The sequence below is a fragment of the Platalea leucorodia genome (genome assembly GCF_965183815.1).
Source record: "Platalea leucorodia genome assembly, chromosome: 11".
Classification (NCBI taxonomy): domain Eukaryota; kingdom Metazoa; phylum Chordata; class Aves; order Pelecaniformes; family Threskiornithidae; genus Platalea; species Platalea leucorodia.
In genome coordinates this window covers 21,819,571-21,833,801 of record NC_138833.1, presented here as the reverse complement: position 1 = coordinate 21,833,801, position 14,231 = coordinate 21,819,571, and the positions used below count along the sequence as shown (strand labels likewise).

The 14,231-nt window shown below is 65.7% G+C and overlaps 2 protein-coding genes and 1 pseudogene across 5 annotated transcripts; 1 reads left to right on the top strand and 2 right to left on the bottom strand.

The window, feature by feature from the left end:
- Window positions 1–318: 318 nt before the first annotated feature.
- EIF4E1B (eukaryotic translation initiation factor 4E family member 1B) lies at window positions 319–1,769 on the bottom strand (the record flags this gene model as incomplete). Its single annotated transcript, XM_082323880.1, has 7 exons — window positions 319–433; window positions 555–694; window positions 786–899; window positions 1,099–1,162; window positions 1,298–1,393; window positions 1,506–1,594; window positions 1,752–1,769. The coding sequence occupies 7 exons, from the start codon at window positions 1,767–1,769 to the stop codon at window positions 319–321; spliced, it is 636 nt and encodes a 211-aa protein (XP_082180006.1).
- A 1,484-nt stretch (window positions 1,770–3,253) lies between these two features.
- Window positions 3,254–6,392, top strand: SNCB (synuclein beta; the record flags this gene model as incomplete). 3 transcript variants are annotated; one of them, XM_082323875.1, is made up of 5 exons in its annotated part: window positions 3,254–3,380; window positions 4,676–4,714; window positions 5,064–5,182; window positions 5,994–6,083; window positions 6,319–6,392. In XM_082323875.1, the coding sequence occupies 5 exons, from the start codon at window positions 3,260–3,262 to the stop codon at window positions 6,349–6,351; spliced, it is 402 nt and encodes a 133-aa protein (XP_082180001.1). The 3 variants fall into 3 exon arrangements, with proteins under 3 accessions (XP_082180001.1, XP_082179999.1, XP_082180000.1); XM_082323873.1 differs by lacking the exon at window positions 4,676–4,714 and having other exon boundaries at window positions 3,260–3,380; XM_082323874.1 differs by lacking the exon at window positions 5,994–6,083 and having other exon boundaries at window positions 3,260–3,380; window positions 6,319–6,351.
- Window positions 6,393–7,643: 1,251 nt separating this feature from the next.
- On the bottom strand, window positions 7,644–14,023 carry LOC309596234 (glutamate dehydrogenase 2, mitochondrial-like; annotated as a pseudogene). Its single transcript has 10 exons — window positions 14,013–14,023; window positions 13,766–13,830; window positions 13,216–13,271; window positions 12,650–12,713; window positions 11,297–11,478; window positions 10,219–10,299; window positions 9,478–9,693; window positions 8,790–8,807; window positions 8,329–8,470; window positions 7,644–7,672 (listed from the first exon to the last, which is right to left on the bottom strand). The product of its transcript is annotated as a glutamate dehydrogenase 2, mitochondrial-like (transcript).
- Between the last annotated feature and the right edge of the window lie 208 nt (window positions 14,024–14,231).

Here is a 14,231-nt window from a genome sequence, read left to right as displayed (position 1 = left end):
CCCCCACAGCCCCAGGGAGAGGGACACTGGTCCCAGGCACTGGGGGAGGCAGGGGGACGCATGCAGAGCCCCAAGCCCACAGCGATGCCCGGGCGATGCCAGCTCTGTGCTCCCGGCCCCACTCGCTCAGCCGGTGGGTGCAGGACACGGCAACGCATCGTCCCCCTCCCAGGAGACCCCCCCCTCCCCAAGCAAGAGCCACCCCAGGGTGCCAGAGCCCTGACCCAGCCCCGGACACACAGACGGTGCTCAGCTGCAGCCATTCATTGTGGGAAGGGACAGGGGGACCCCGCGGGCAGCGCCCAGCTCCCCCCGCAGTCACACCACAAACTTGGTCTTGGTGAGGGAGCCGCTCTTGGTGGCCGTGTCCGCGTGGGCTTGGTACCCAATGGCCACCTTCTGCGACAGGCCCAGGTGCTCCTTGTAGACGCGCCTGGAGAAGGGAAGGAGCTGTGTGAACAGGGCAGCATCGCTTCTCCCACCGGCCCCCTGCCCAGGGACCCCCATTGCCCCCAAACCTGGCCCCACACAGCCCCCCGACAAAGCTGCGTTACCCGATGTGGGTGACCCCTTCCCGGTTCTCCGCTTCCCGCGTCCAGATGGCAATCTTGTCCCCCTTGGCGCGGATGTTGATGACGGCCCCACACACCTCGTCGCTGTACTCATCAAACATCTCCCCGATGAGGCACAGCAGCTGCCGGGAGGAGAAGGGGAGCCCAGGACCGTCCCCGCTGGGGCTCGGCTGCCGGGATCCCGTGGGCCAGCCCAAGCGGGGCCGCACTCACCGTCTCCAGCCAGAAACGGTCCAGCTCGGTGTGCCGCTGCTGCTTGGCCAGGGTGATGAGCCAGCGCCCACCACGCTTGTTCTGGTTGTCCTCCCACATGGGCTCGATGCCGTCCTAGGGACGGGCAAGGGGGTGGTCAGGGGCACCAAGCACCCGGCCAGAGCTGTCTCGGGGAGCTGTAAGCACCCAGCCCAGCTTCCCCCCCCACCCTACGGCCAGGGCACCCTGCCAGCCCCACCGGCACCCAGCGTGCCCCCGTAACGCTGGGTGCTGCAGGCTCTGAGAAGGGGCTGCGGCGGAGGGGGTGTCACACCTTGAAGAGGGAGTAGTCGCAGCCAGAGGTGAGCTTGCTGGCGAGCTGGATGTGGCTGTACAGCCTGCGCCGGGCAGAGACAAGACACAGAAGCAGGTAAGAAGAGGTGCCTCAGGGACCCCCAGCACCCTCCTCTGGCCCAGACCCCCCACCGGGGGGTCTCTGGAGGGGGCACGTCGCCCACCCGTGCGACACTCACGCCCAGAAGTCCTCCACAGTGCTGAACTTGGTGACGAGGCGCAGGTTTGCCTGCCACATCTTGCTCTTGTCATTCTTGAAGAACCACAGTGCCCACCTGGGGAGGAAGGGGAGATTAGGGAGGGTCAGCCATGCTGGAGCCCCCCTCCAGCCCCAGCACCCCCCTCCCAGCACTGGGAGAGGCTGCCCATGGCCGGGCCCCCCCATACCTGTTCTGCAGGGGGTGCTTGCCCAGGGTCTCTGCCAGGAGCAGCTCTTGCTGCTGAGCCCTCCGCCGCCGCCGCTCCTCTTGCCTCCGCTGGGGAAGCAGTGACAGCCCTGAGGAGCCCCACGGCCACCCCAGCAGGGAGCCCGCGGCCCCACGGCCACCCCCACCCCATGACATGGATCCCACAGCCGGGAGCCCCCAAGGGATGGCAGGGCTGCCAGGCCCAGCCCGCAGGGCAAGCACTCACCTGCTCCCCAGTAGCCATCCTGACCAGTATGGGCTCCCACCCAGCCGCCCCTGGCTCTTAAGTGCCCACAGGCGGGCGGGATGAGGCAGCCATCCCAGCTGCAGCTGGTGGGGCGGGAGGGCAGGCTGGTGGGGAGGGGGTGCCAGGCCTGCCCTGCTGGGGAGCAGGGAGCTGGGGGATCCCCCCCTAGGGCAGGGAGCTGGGGGATGAGGGTGGGGGGTCAGGGTGGGATGGGATCAGGATGGGGGGGTGGGATGGGATAAGGTGGGGATGGTGTGGGGTGGGATCAAGATGGGGCAGGGCAGGATGGTACACAGGGCGGGAGAGCATCAGGATTGGAGGCTGGGCTGGGCTGGGCTGGGCTGGGCTGGGATGGGATGGGATGGGATGGGGAGGGTGGGATGGGAATAACAGGGGATAGGAATGGAACGGGATGGGGAGAGCGTGGGATGTGATGGGGAGGGGATGGGATCAGAATTGGATGGGGTGGGGACAGGGTGGGATGGGAATGGAGTGGGATAAGGTGGGAAGAGGACATGGTGAGGAGGGGATGGGATCGGGATGGGATGGAGGATGGGAATGGCATAGGGACAGGGTAGAACATGGGGAGGGTGGGACGGGGACAGGATGGGATGGGGACAGCCTGTAGAGGGGAGGGGATGGGATCGGGATGGGTTGGGATCAGGATGAGATAGGATCAGGACGAGATGGGATCAGGATGGGATGGGATCAGGATGGGATGGGATCAGGATGAGATGGGATCAGGATGGGATGGGATGAGGACGGGATGGGATCAGGACGGGACGGGATGGGATCGGGATGGGATCAGGATGGGATGGGATCAGGATGAGATGGGATCAGGATGGGATGGGATCAGGATGAGATAGGATCAGGATGGGATAGGATCAGGATGGGATGGGATCAGGATGAGATGGGATCAGGATGGGATGGGATGAGGACGGGATGGGATCAGGATGGGACGGGATGGGATTGGGATGGGATCAGGATGGGATGGGATCAGGAGATGGGGCAGGGAGAGGGTGAGATGGAGATGGGACGTGATGGGGACCGGGACAGGACAGCGTGGGGACAGCGTGGGACGGGATGGGGACGGGGCCGAGGTGCGAGGCGGCGGGCCCCGTCCGGGGGTGCCGAGCGGCGCGGGGCGGGGCGGGGGCGGCCGGGCAGGGCTCCGCACGGCCGGGCCCGGCTCAGCCCGGTCCCCCCCGCTCATCACGGCGCAGCGCGGCGCAGCGCGGCCCCGGCACAGCCGCACTGAGCCCGCCCCGCCGCAGCCCGGCCCGGCCCGGCCCGGCCCCCCCTCCCCGCCCCGGTCCCCGCCGTTAGCGAAGCCAGGTCGGGCGGGCGGCGGGAGCGGGGCCGGGGGCGGGCGGGCGGCGGGAGCGGGGGTGCGGGGATGGGCGGGGATGCGCGGGGCGGGAGCGGGAGCGGGGCCGGGGGGGGCCGGGGCGGGGTGAAGCCGTGCGGCCTCTCCCCGCAGAGCCGCCATGGAGGTGTTCATGAAGGGCTTGTCCAAGGCCAAGGAGGGGGTGGTCGCCGCCGCCGAGAAGACCAAGCAGGGGGTGGCCGAGGCCGCCGAGAAGACCAAGGAGGGGGTCCTCTATGTCGGTAAGGGCCGGCTCGGCCTGCCTGCCCCCTGCCTGCCCCCTGCCTGCCCCCCCGGCAGATCCCTGCCCGTCCCCTGCCCGCCCCCTCTGCCTGCCCTTGCCTGCTCCTGCGTTTGCCCTTGGGTCCTCCTGCCCACCCCGCCGCCGTCCCCACCGGTCCCCCGGCCCCGCTGCCCTCTCCCCTGCCTGCCCCTCCCCTTCCCCGCCACGACCACCCGCCGGCGGGGTGCCCCGGGGCAGAGGGGCCGGTGCCCGCAGTGCCCTGCCCGCCCCCTGCCCACAGGGCATGTGCAGGCAGGAGGATTGGGCAGGGGCAGGGCCGGGGCTGGTCCCCGAGGATGCTCTAGGGCAGGAGCGCAGAGGGACCGCGATGGAGGTGGTGACCCCCGTGCTGGGATGTGCCCGGCCGGGAGCAGGGAGGCTGGGGACACGTTTGTCCCCCTCGGAGAGGCCGTGCCCTGGAGCGTGTCCCGCGCCACGGCTCTGCCGGCATCGCCTCTGCGCCCAGCCAGCGGCCGGGGGGGTCCCTCTGTGCTGCCCCTGGGGCCGGGGTCCGTTCGGGGCCAAGTCCTAGAAGACATCGCTGGCGGGGAGGAGGCAGCTCCCGGGCAGGCTGCGTGCCCGGCTGGGGCTTGGGGAGGGAGCTGAGGCCACCCCTGCCTGCAGCGGGAGGGAGGGCGCAGGGCTGGGGCTGCCCCGGACCCCTACCCTGCCCGGGGGGGTGCGCTGGAAGGGGATCCAGCAGCTCAAGGGGCGCCCCGAGGCCCCGGCCTGCAGGAGCTGCGCAGCCCCGGCAGACACCCCGCTCCCATCCCGTGGGGTGCCCTGGCATCTGCGGGCGGTGTCGCTCTGCCCGAAGGGAGCCTGGCAGGGTCGGCATGGCCAGCGGCAGCACCCGGCCCCGGGCCGCTCTGGCCGTGGAGCTTCCCGTGCCATGTTGGCATCAGCTTTGGGTATGGATCCTGGCTCCTGCGGGAGGCTTTGCTCAGCGGCATGGCCGGCGTTCACCCTGCCCGGCTGTGCCCCGGCATGGCGCTGGGCCTTGGGGTCTCTGCCCTACCTGGCACGTGGCGGTGGCCCTGTGCTGCCCCAGCCCGGGCTCCTGCAGGGACCGGAGGAGCTTTGCGGGGAGCCAGGCGGGTGCTGGGCCCCCCGGCTGCCCCGGCGTGGCCGGGCTGGGGTGCGGGCAGGACGCTGCCCCGGCTCGCAGAGCCCTGCCGGGGTCCCGGGCATGGCACATGGCAGAGCCCGGCTGCCAGCCCCTCTAACCCCATCTCTGTCTCTTTCTACCCCCAGGGAGTAAAACCCAAGGCGTGGTGCAAGGCGTCACCTCAGGTACGGTCCCCTCTGGCTCCCCGCCACGGTACCCCTCTGGCCCCGAGAGTGTGGCCGCGCTAACGAGATCGGAGGCTAATTGAGGGGCTGATGTCACCCGGCGAAAGCCTCTTATATAACAGGGCCCGCAACGAAGGATTTGCGGCGGCTGCTCACACTCCCTGCCCAGCTGCAGAGCAGCGTCCCGGCCCCCTCCCCTCCCCAGCGCCTGGGCAGGGAAGCAGGGAGGGCCTGATCCTGCCCAGCAACTCCCCACCAGCACCCCCTGGGTGGTGCGGGGCATGGAGCCGTGGCTGGGCACCACTCCCTGGCACGGAGGGGCACTGATGGGCACCCCCGGCTCTTGCAGTGGCTGAGAAAGCGAAGGAGCAGGCGTCCCAGCTGGGCGAAGCGGCGTTCTCGGGCGCTGGCAACATCGCGGCGGCCACCGGGCTGGTGAAGAAGGAGGAGTTCCCTGCGGACCTGAAGGTGAGACCCCCCCTCAGCCGCTGCCATGCCCGCGGGGACGCTGGCACATCCCCAGGCTTTGCGGGGAGCCCCTCGGCTGCTCCCCAGTCCCGCGGGAGGGACCCCGAGGGTCCCAAGCTGCTCTGCCTGTGCCCAGGGCAGGCAGATGTTGCTGCTCCAAGCGTGTCGGCTGCGTGCGGGGCCGCTGCGGACGTGTACGTGTGTGGGCTCTTGCATGGCGGCCGGCGGCGCGGGGCCGGCAGCGCATCGCTCCAGTGGCTGCGAGGTGACCTGACAGCTGCGGGAACGGAGGGGCAGGGAGGGGCAGCGGCTTCGCATCTCGCCGTCCCCATGAGCCGTTGGCTTCCAGCTTAGCCCAAAATAGCATCAGCTGAAGAAATGAGGCCACCGCCGCCACCGCTGCTGCACGGGGGGATCGGCCGCCCTCCTTTCCTTCCTGCCAGCTGCTCTGCCAGCCCCGGGGAGGGGTTACCCAGCACCACCCTCCCCTGCCAGGGATGCAGGATGCTCCCGCGGCCCCGCCGCTGCCTGGAGCCCGCCAGGGCCCACACGGTGCCAGCACCCATCACCCGCCTGGGGCCGGGGCTGGGAGCGGTGCAGGGATGCGCACACCCAGGCCCTGCTCCCGTGGACCCCTGCCTGTCACCTCCCAGCTACGTGGGCTGGTGTGTGCCCGGGGTGCCCTTGCCAGCCACCCCCCGCCGAGCCCCCAGCATCCCGGGTGCGTTGCTGGTGTCTGGCAGGGGCAGGGAGGGTGGGTGCCGCGCGGGGGACTGTGTGCATGGGACTGACCCCCCCGGTTCACCCCCAGCCGGAGGAGGTGGCCCAGGAGGCTGTTGAGGAGCCGCTGGTCGAGCCGCTGCTGGAGCCGGAGGGGGAGAACTACGAGGAGCCCCCACAGGTGAGGGGACGGGGTGGCAGCGGGGCGCAGGGCACCGCGGAGGGCATGGGGTGCCAGCGCTCTGCGCACCGTGGCCATCACTGTCCGGAGCAGAGCCTGGAGCCTGCCTGCTCCCGGGTGCCCCAGGCACGCAGCCCTGCGGCCTCGCGGGCGGGCTGGCATGGGGCTGGAGGGGACAGGGGCTGCGTGCCCCACCTGAGCTCTCTCACCGGCTCTTTCTTTCCCCGTCCCACAGGAGGAATACCAGGAATACGAGCCAGAGGCATAATGGATCCCCGTCCTCGCCTCTTCCACCAGCAGCACAACGAACTGCCGGTAGCCCCCTGCTCCTCCCCAGCCGGCCCCGGCCGGTGCCCGCGTGCCGGGGAGGAGCAGGGGTGCCCCTGCCCTGTTCGCTCACGAGTTCTTCCTCCAGTTCCGTTCCAAGGGACTGTGTCCATGTCTCCGTACCATGTCTAGCAGTGAGAAAAACCCGCCGTGTCCAAGCCCCCGAGCCCCGGCGCGTGGCCAAGCCGCGGGCGCTGCCCGCAGGGGCTGGTGTGCGTGTGTGTGTGCGCGCGTGTGTCCGTGAAGCCCGGGTTTATCGCTCTGTATCCCTCCCAGCGCCATAAACCCCGGCTGCGTCCCAGCGTGTCTGTGTCCGTACGAAGCATGTTTACCTGCTCGCGGGCTGCTGTACATTTTGCTTGCACGCGTGTCCCCGTGGTTCTGCTCCGGTCATCGTGGAACTATTTTTTTTTATATATATCTCTCTATCTATGGGTGGACGGGTCTTTTGCCTTTGTGAACCCTTGGCGCCCAAGCCCGCTCCCCAGCCTGCTGGGTGGTGACGGTGCCCGCGCCCTCCCCGAGGTCCCGTAGTGCCGACGCTGTGTTGTGACGTGGCATGGATATCCCCCCGCCTCCCGTCGCTGGATGTGCAATACGAGGGCAGCTGCCAGTGACACAGCTGCCCCCGTGTCCGTGAATAAAGCCAACTCTCGTCTGTAGCCCCCTGGTCCTGGTTGTGGGTTCCCTGGGGAGAGGGGTGGCCCTGCGCTTTGGTGGCAGGGGCAGTTTTGGGAAGAGGAATGAGGGGCTGGGACAAACACCTTCTGGCTGGGTCCTTGTGAGGCCACCGTGCCCTGGGCTTGTAGCCACGCTCTGGCTGAGGACTGGGGCGCAGGCGGTGTCCCCGTGCCGCCTGCCTGGGTGCTGGCTGCAGTGCGTTGCGTCTGCAGGTGAATGCGGGGGGCCCTTTGGGGCTGGGGACCCCGAGCCAGGACAAGGCTAGACCCAGTCCTGGGCTCGAGCACCGGTCCCCTCCCAGGAGACGCTGGCTGTGCTAGCAGAGGGGGTTCGGGTGCTGGGCGCAGGCTTCCCCCAGTCCTCCCTGCAGCAGGGTGTGCTGGTGTTTGTAAGGTGCCTCCAGGAGCGCAGAGCAAAGGGGAGCCTCTCCTCTGCTGTCCCCACCTTCCTACCTGACCCTGCTCCCCTCAGGGGACTGGGGACATGGCTAGCACCCGCGGCTCGCTCAGCTGCACTGTGACCACCTCAAGGGCAGGTGGCTGCCACACACCGCTAAGCGATGTCCACCACGGCAGGGGGTCCTGTGCCCACCCCAGAGCGCAGTCCTTGGGCCTCCAGCTCCCCCAGGGCAGGGCCACCAACCCAGCCTGGGTCCCCAGCCAGCCTCCAGCCCCTTGACTGCAGCACAGGCTGGGCTGAGAAGCTGGGCTCAGTCTCCCGGCCATGAATATCAGCTTAAATCCCCCACCCGTGCTGGCTCGCCGGCTTTGCCAGCAAAGAGCGAAGCTGCAGCAGTCAGCATGGACACACAACAGGTTTGCTGATGCCTGCAAATCCCCACCCTGGCTCTGCTCCCCGTGTCTGCGCCAGTTGCAGCAGTGCTTGTAGCACCCACCGCACGCTATTAAATGGGCCGAGACGGCTGTTCCTGGGGCTGGCTGTGCCGTGGGCTGTCCCCTCCCCTAGTGCTAATTGCGTTTTTTCCTTCCCTTGTCCAATTCTGCCAGCCATGGGCGAGCAGACCCAAACCAGCAGCAGCACGGCTTCCTCCGGTGCCCGGGAGGCTGTAAAGCGGCGGGGGCAGAGGGGGTGTTGGGGAAGACGGCCCCCAGATCAGGAGAGCTGAGAGCCAGGCAGCAGAGAGAGAACATGCTCAAACCAACCATTTCTAGAGACCAGGGCGTCCCCGCTGTGCAGCACGCGGTGTCCCCCTGCGCAGCAGGACTGTCACCCTCACCGCGCGGCCGGCAGTGACCCGGCCGGGTGCTGTGTCCGTAGGTGAAGTCGGCCTCGTTGTACACGGCGAACACCTCCTCCAGGTAGGCAGCGGTTCTCCGCTCCGGGGCCAGGCTGTACCTTGCAGCCGCGGTCATCGTTTGCTAGAGAGAGAGGAGAGGTGCGAGGCTGGTGGGTGCTGGGAGGGTCTGGGGGCCGAGGGGTGGGCAGAGGACCCAGAGAGGAGGGTGCAGGCAGCACCCCAGGAGCACCTGAAGGGGAAGAGGTCACCTCCACACCAAACAACCAAGCGGGCTGTTCTGTGAGACCTGGAGCCATCTACGAGCGGGTCTGGAGATGCTCTCCCACTGCTGCCTCCCACAGCACTCCCCTGGGGACAGAGCCAGCACGGCACGCAGCCGCGTCCCCGAGGGGTGGCTTGAGACCCCCCACCCAGCGGTGCCGGCACCACCCTGCACCCACTGGCTCATCTAAGCCACCCTGGAAATGGGGAACACAGGTTCAGGGGGATGGAGAGAGGGACAGGGACCCAACAGCAACAAGGGACGCTGCTGAGCACGAGGCTTTACCCAAAGCGTGGACACAGCCACCACTGGGAAGATGAACCCAGGCCTCGTGCTGACCCACCGGGAGCGGTGATGGGGTGCTGTGGGTGGGCACCCACAGCACAGAGCCTCTGCAGCGAGGCGAGGGGCCCGACAGCCGGGATGGGCGTGGAGGTTCCTTGGCCAACTGCTCCATGGTGTAGGCCAGTCCCGAATACACCACGTCCTTCTCTGATGGGGAGAACAAGTGGATCATTTGTGGGAGAGGCTAGGGGTTGACCCCCCAAACCCATTTATCAAATGCAGCTCCTCTGCTCAGTGCAAGACCACTACTGGTGGGCTAAGCTTGGCTTGCCACCTCTGCAGCCGGCTCCAGCACATGGCTTGGCTCCCAAGGGACTCCCTGCAGCACCCAGCAGCACCCTCAGATGGCAGGGCTGTACCACCACACATGGCATCTCCATCCCTTCCACTAATGGGATGATGGCACAGGGGGCTCTGTGTGTGCCACGAGCTCAGTTTTCAGCACTGGGACGGCAGACAGGAGTGTCTGGGAACGTGGGACAAGTGAGCCAGGAGAACCTTCCATGGTTGTAGACACTTACAGTCATGCAGGCCTGGAGCGCTGGGGATGGGACGATGGGGATCTCCCCTCTGGCCTTGCCAAACTGCTGCTCCAGGCTGTGCTGCAATGCCTGCAGGAGGTGGTAGCTGGATTCCCGCTCGTACTTGAAGCTGAGGCGGCTGTAGCTAACGTGGTCCAGGTTCCTCAGCCACTCAAAGAAGGATATGGTCACACCACCTGCATTCACATACACGTCCTGCCAAGGGCAGTACATGCTTCAGATTTGCTGCTTAGGGCGACCCTGAGACCCACGACCCATCTGGGGCTCTCTCCTCCTCTGCCTTGGGTCCTTCCCCGTACCCTTGGGCTCTGTCCTCAGAGACAGTCCTGAGGTTACTGGGATGGCTGAATCCTAGAGCCACGGTGGCTCCGCACTGCCTCTGAGCAGAGACACCGGCTGCTCCGACCCCGGGTGATGTGGCACGGTTTGCTGTTGGCCCATCAGCGGCCGCGGGACATTCAGTGCTGGCCAGGAGCCCGAAGGTCTATCGCTGCTGCAGCCAAGAACCAGGAGGGTTCAGAAGGGAAACCAGCACCTGAGATGTGCTCGGGAGCCGGGGACAAGGCAGGGACCAGGCTGGCTGAGACAGCACCATCAACGCTGCCTGAGCCCCGAGCCTGGCAGAGCCCAGCTGGATCCACATCGGCGCAGCTGACGACACCGTATGGCCCTAATAGCCACGAGCCCGCCATCTCCCCGTCGGCGTGGGGATGGACATACTGGGATGACCAGGATGTTTCTTTGCAGGAATATCTCGTGTGCTGCTGGCGTAGCGGGGCCGTTGGCAGCTTCTGCAACGATCTGAGAGCGCAAACAGAGCAGAGGCGAGATAGGCAGAAGAAAGGAAAGGAGAAACCAGTGGCAGGCTGCTTTCCCTGCTGCTGGATCCCCCCCACCAGGCCACTTCTGGTGGCAGGGGTCTGCGCGCTCACCTCCCCACCGAAGCTGTTCAGGGTGAGCAAAAGCCCAGACCTCGTGTTTCGCACAGAATGATTAAAGGCTCGGGCTGCAAAAGACCTGGGCTGTGACAGAGTCCCCGGTCCCAGCACGCCCTGTCCCTTTGGTCCCTAGAGCCCACAGTGATGGGAAGAAGCTGGTATTCATAGAAGTCCCCGACTTTGTTCACTCTTATCTGCTGCCTGGGATTTTCAGTGTCAACACTGTGACACCCGGTACCTTCGAGGATATCATCTCCCCTGCCCTGGGGGGAGGATCTGATACAGCGATGAAGACTGAGGATGCCAGGAGAGCCAGCCAAGGTCACTCCAACAATCCTTGCTCCCTGCCAGCAAAGGGAAGGGCTCAGGCTTTCCTCTTCCCCCGAATTATGTGACCTGCCACCTCTGCCTCGGGCTCTGTCCCTCTGGTGCGGCGGGCGAGCTGTGGGTGCAGCGATGTGACACCTCCCCGGGGTGCTGAGCGCCGAAAGCGCAGGTTGGGCTGGGCTGCTGGCGCCCGCGCTGACGCAGGGGCCGGCGCGAGCGCGCGCGGCGCGAGCGCTCTGTACCTTTGCTTGCGCCCGGGCTTGCGTTCTCCCTCGTGAGCTGCTTCCCAGGAACGGCGAGGATGGGGATCATCCCGTCTCAGGGCTCGGCTTTTGGGAAGCCGACTACGGTGCCGTGGCCCTGGAATGAGCGGGAGAGCCCCGCTGGGCCCAGCCTGGCGGCGGCGAGCGCTGCCCTCAGGGCTGGACTCTGCAGAAGGCGAGGGGCAACCCCCTTCTCCGTGGGCATTTCGGAGACAGGCACGGACCACCACCCCCTGAGAACAGGGGCTGGGTTGACTGGGCTCAACTCACCGGCTCGTAATCTTCCACCTCCTTGGGGTCGATCCCTCTGGGATTGTAAATGGCTCCGTCTGTCTCCCCAACACACGCGGCTCCCTACTCGTGCGGGTAGTTCATGGTGTGCAGCCCCGGAGCAGAGATGGTTTGGGGAGAGGAAAGTCGTGGGGACGAACGCTGAAAACTGAGCCGCGGCTCTGGTAAGAGCCCCCTCTCAGGAGCTTGGGCTGAGAAGCACAAATAGGAGCCCCTGGTCTAGCAGTTGTTGGTGAATGTTTTGGCTGGATGGAGACTAGGATTGGAAGGACAGAGATCTCCTTGGCTAGTTAGAGGGTTGTGAAAAGCAGAGCCTGTGGGATAAAGGATGGGCTCAGCCTGTCTTTATCACCTCCAGAGCTCCTGGACGTGATGTTCCAAGCACGCTGTTCAGCTTCTAAGAGCCGATCTCAACAGAAAACAGATCCAGTGAGAAACACAGTCCCTTGGCAGGCACCACGCCGCAGCTAGGCACAACCCGAGCAATCCTCCCGCACCTCGCACCGAGGGGCTGCGATCGGCTGCCACGGCACCAGCACACGGCAGGGCCGTGGGGGAAGCTCAGCTCTTCTTACGGGAACAGGTGATTTTGCACCGTCTGCCCCAAAGCGCTTGCCAGCTTGGTACAGCGCCTAAAAGCAACGCTGGTTCCTGAGACTGCAAAAACGTCCCCCAAACACAGCAAAATTATGCAAACAGTAGCCAAGGACTTCAGCCTTCTCGTTCTCTGCCGTATCAGCGAAGCAGAAGGATAGGGAAGGGATGAGCAAAGGCAGGGCCATTCCTGAGGGCACCGTGGGCGGCAGCTCTGGGTGCAGCCTCGGTTCAAAGCCTCTTGTCCCTTGACCAAAGGGTGTCGCTGCCCGTGCCCCAGAGCCTCCCCAGCTGCCCTCAGGCGTGACCGTCCTTGGCTTTCGAAGGGTCTTTGCCGTGTCCCTTCCCAACTCTTTCAAATAAAGAAGGAACGTAAATGTCTTTGCCTTGGGATCAGCACCGCTCTATCACGCGCTGAGGCAGGAGAAACCTTCGCTCCTCCCTGCGACCGCGCAGGCCGGTGGGAATGGAGGTAACGTGCAGGTGAGACCCCTGCCCGGCAGCACCCGGGGGCCAGCCCCGCCGTGCCCAGCGCCGCAGGAGGCTCCCCCTGCTCCAAACTCACAGCGCAGGCAGAGCAAAGCAGTGAACGGAGAGCAGCGCGCCAGGGCAGCGAGCGCAGCCGACGGGCAGCGAGTGAGCGGCAGCCTCGGTGCCTGCCCAGCCAGGCAGCCGCTGCCTGCTCCCCTGCCTGCAAGCCACACGCTGCTCACAGAACGGGGACAAAACCGCTCTCACCTATAAATCCCTTCTTGGCCATTTCTACAGTAAAATGCCTCGTTATTTTCTCCAGCTCACGTTCCTGTGCAAGAACAACAAAACAGTTGTTACTACGAGCCCCAAGAAAAATCACAGAGCCGCGGTCCAGCATCCGGCAGCTGCCCTGCCCTGCCTGTACAGGGCACACCCTGACGTCTCCAGGGAGTTCATTCACAGCAGCTGGGGACCCTGGATCGGAAAAAAAAAAAGAGATGTGTGAGCTCCTGGTCCCTTTGCTCACTGCCCTTCCAAGCCCGGGCTGATTTGCACCGTCTCCCAGCACAGCAGGCAGCGGCAGGAGCATCCCTGCTCCAAGGCTCCTTGGGTGCGCGTCTGGCCAGATGCACTCACCCATAAACCAGGGCTCACCACCCTTCTCCCCGCCCCGAGCTGCTTTTCGCAGTCGCTGGGTGAGCGTTACTCACGAGAAAGCTCTCCCTCCGCTTGTCAGAGCGCATCGCTGTGATAGGCGCGGAGGGGAAGGGCTGCGCAAATGGAGCGTGAGTTATGGGCCGTTGGCGGGGGAAGGAGAGGAGTGAACTCACCGAGTATTTCCTCGGATCGATCCTCGCACCCGCCATGGCACCACCAAAAGGAACATCTGGAAAAGACCAGGTAAAGCAGACAGATGTTGTCTGCCTGCTCCCCGGGCGGAGAAGGCGACCGCGGCAATCGTGACCTTGCTGGTGAATCCCGGCAAGGGCCCACCGCTTCCCCACGCCACGCATGGCTCCCCCCAGTGCCAGGCGGCCTCTGCGGAGCGGAGCCGAAGGCAGGACGGGATACGGACCCCGAGCCTGCCACCAACGCCACCAGCCAGAGCTGAATCCATGACAACCCAGGCACAGAGACTGCATCTGAGGCGCGCGATGCTTGATGCTCCCTGATTAACACGAACATCCCGGGCTGCCGGTGGCGTGTTCGGCAGCCGCGGCAAGCCTTGCCCTCGCACATCCGTGCCCAGAGGAACATCCTGCACTTCTAGAGCACTTCTGATTTTCAAAGCATCTAACGAGCTTTTCTGACTCACGGTATCACAGCCCCATCCCATGCCCAAGTCACCGCGTACTTTACGTTCCCCTTGTACTTACCCACCACAGCGCATTAATGCAGCCAGGGCTTTTACTTCATCGACACCGATTGAGCTGCTGAAACGAACCCTGGGGAAAGAAAAGAGAAGAAATGAAGAGTCCCTGCCTTTTTACCACAAATGGCACAGAGGCATTGTAGGAAAGGCTTTGACTCTTCTGAAACAGAAGCATCTAGTCGCAATAGGTGAGCAGCAATCGTTCAGCTAGACCCATTCCTCCAGATCACCGCAGAATGGAAAGCGGGTTCCTACCAGCCGGCCATGCCACAGCCTTCGCAGCGGCGGCACCGCAAACAGCGCGGCTGCAGCGCGGCGAAAGCCTCAGGGTAAGGGCGAGGGGACAGGAGGCTGGGAGCCCTCAGGCTGGGAACAACGGTCGCCGCTTTGGGGTGTGTTTAGGGCGGCGAGTATCCGGTGTTTAGGATGAGGAGTCGGGGGTGGCCGCCAGCCGCACTCTTCTGCTCCAGTGCG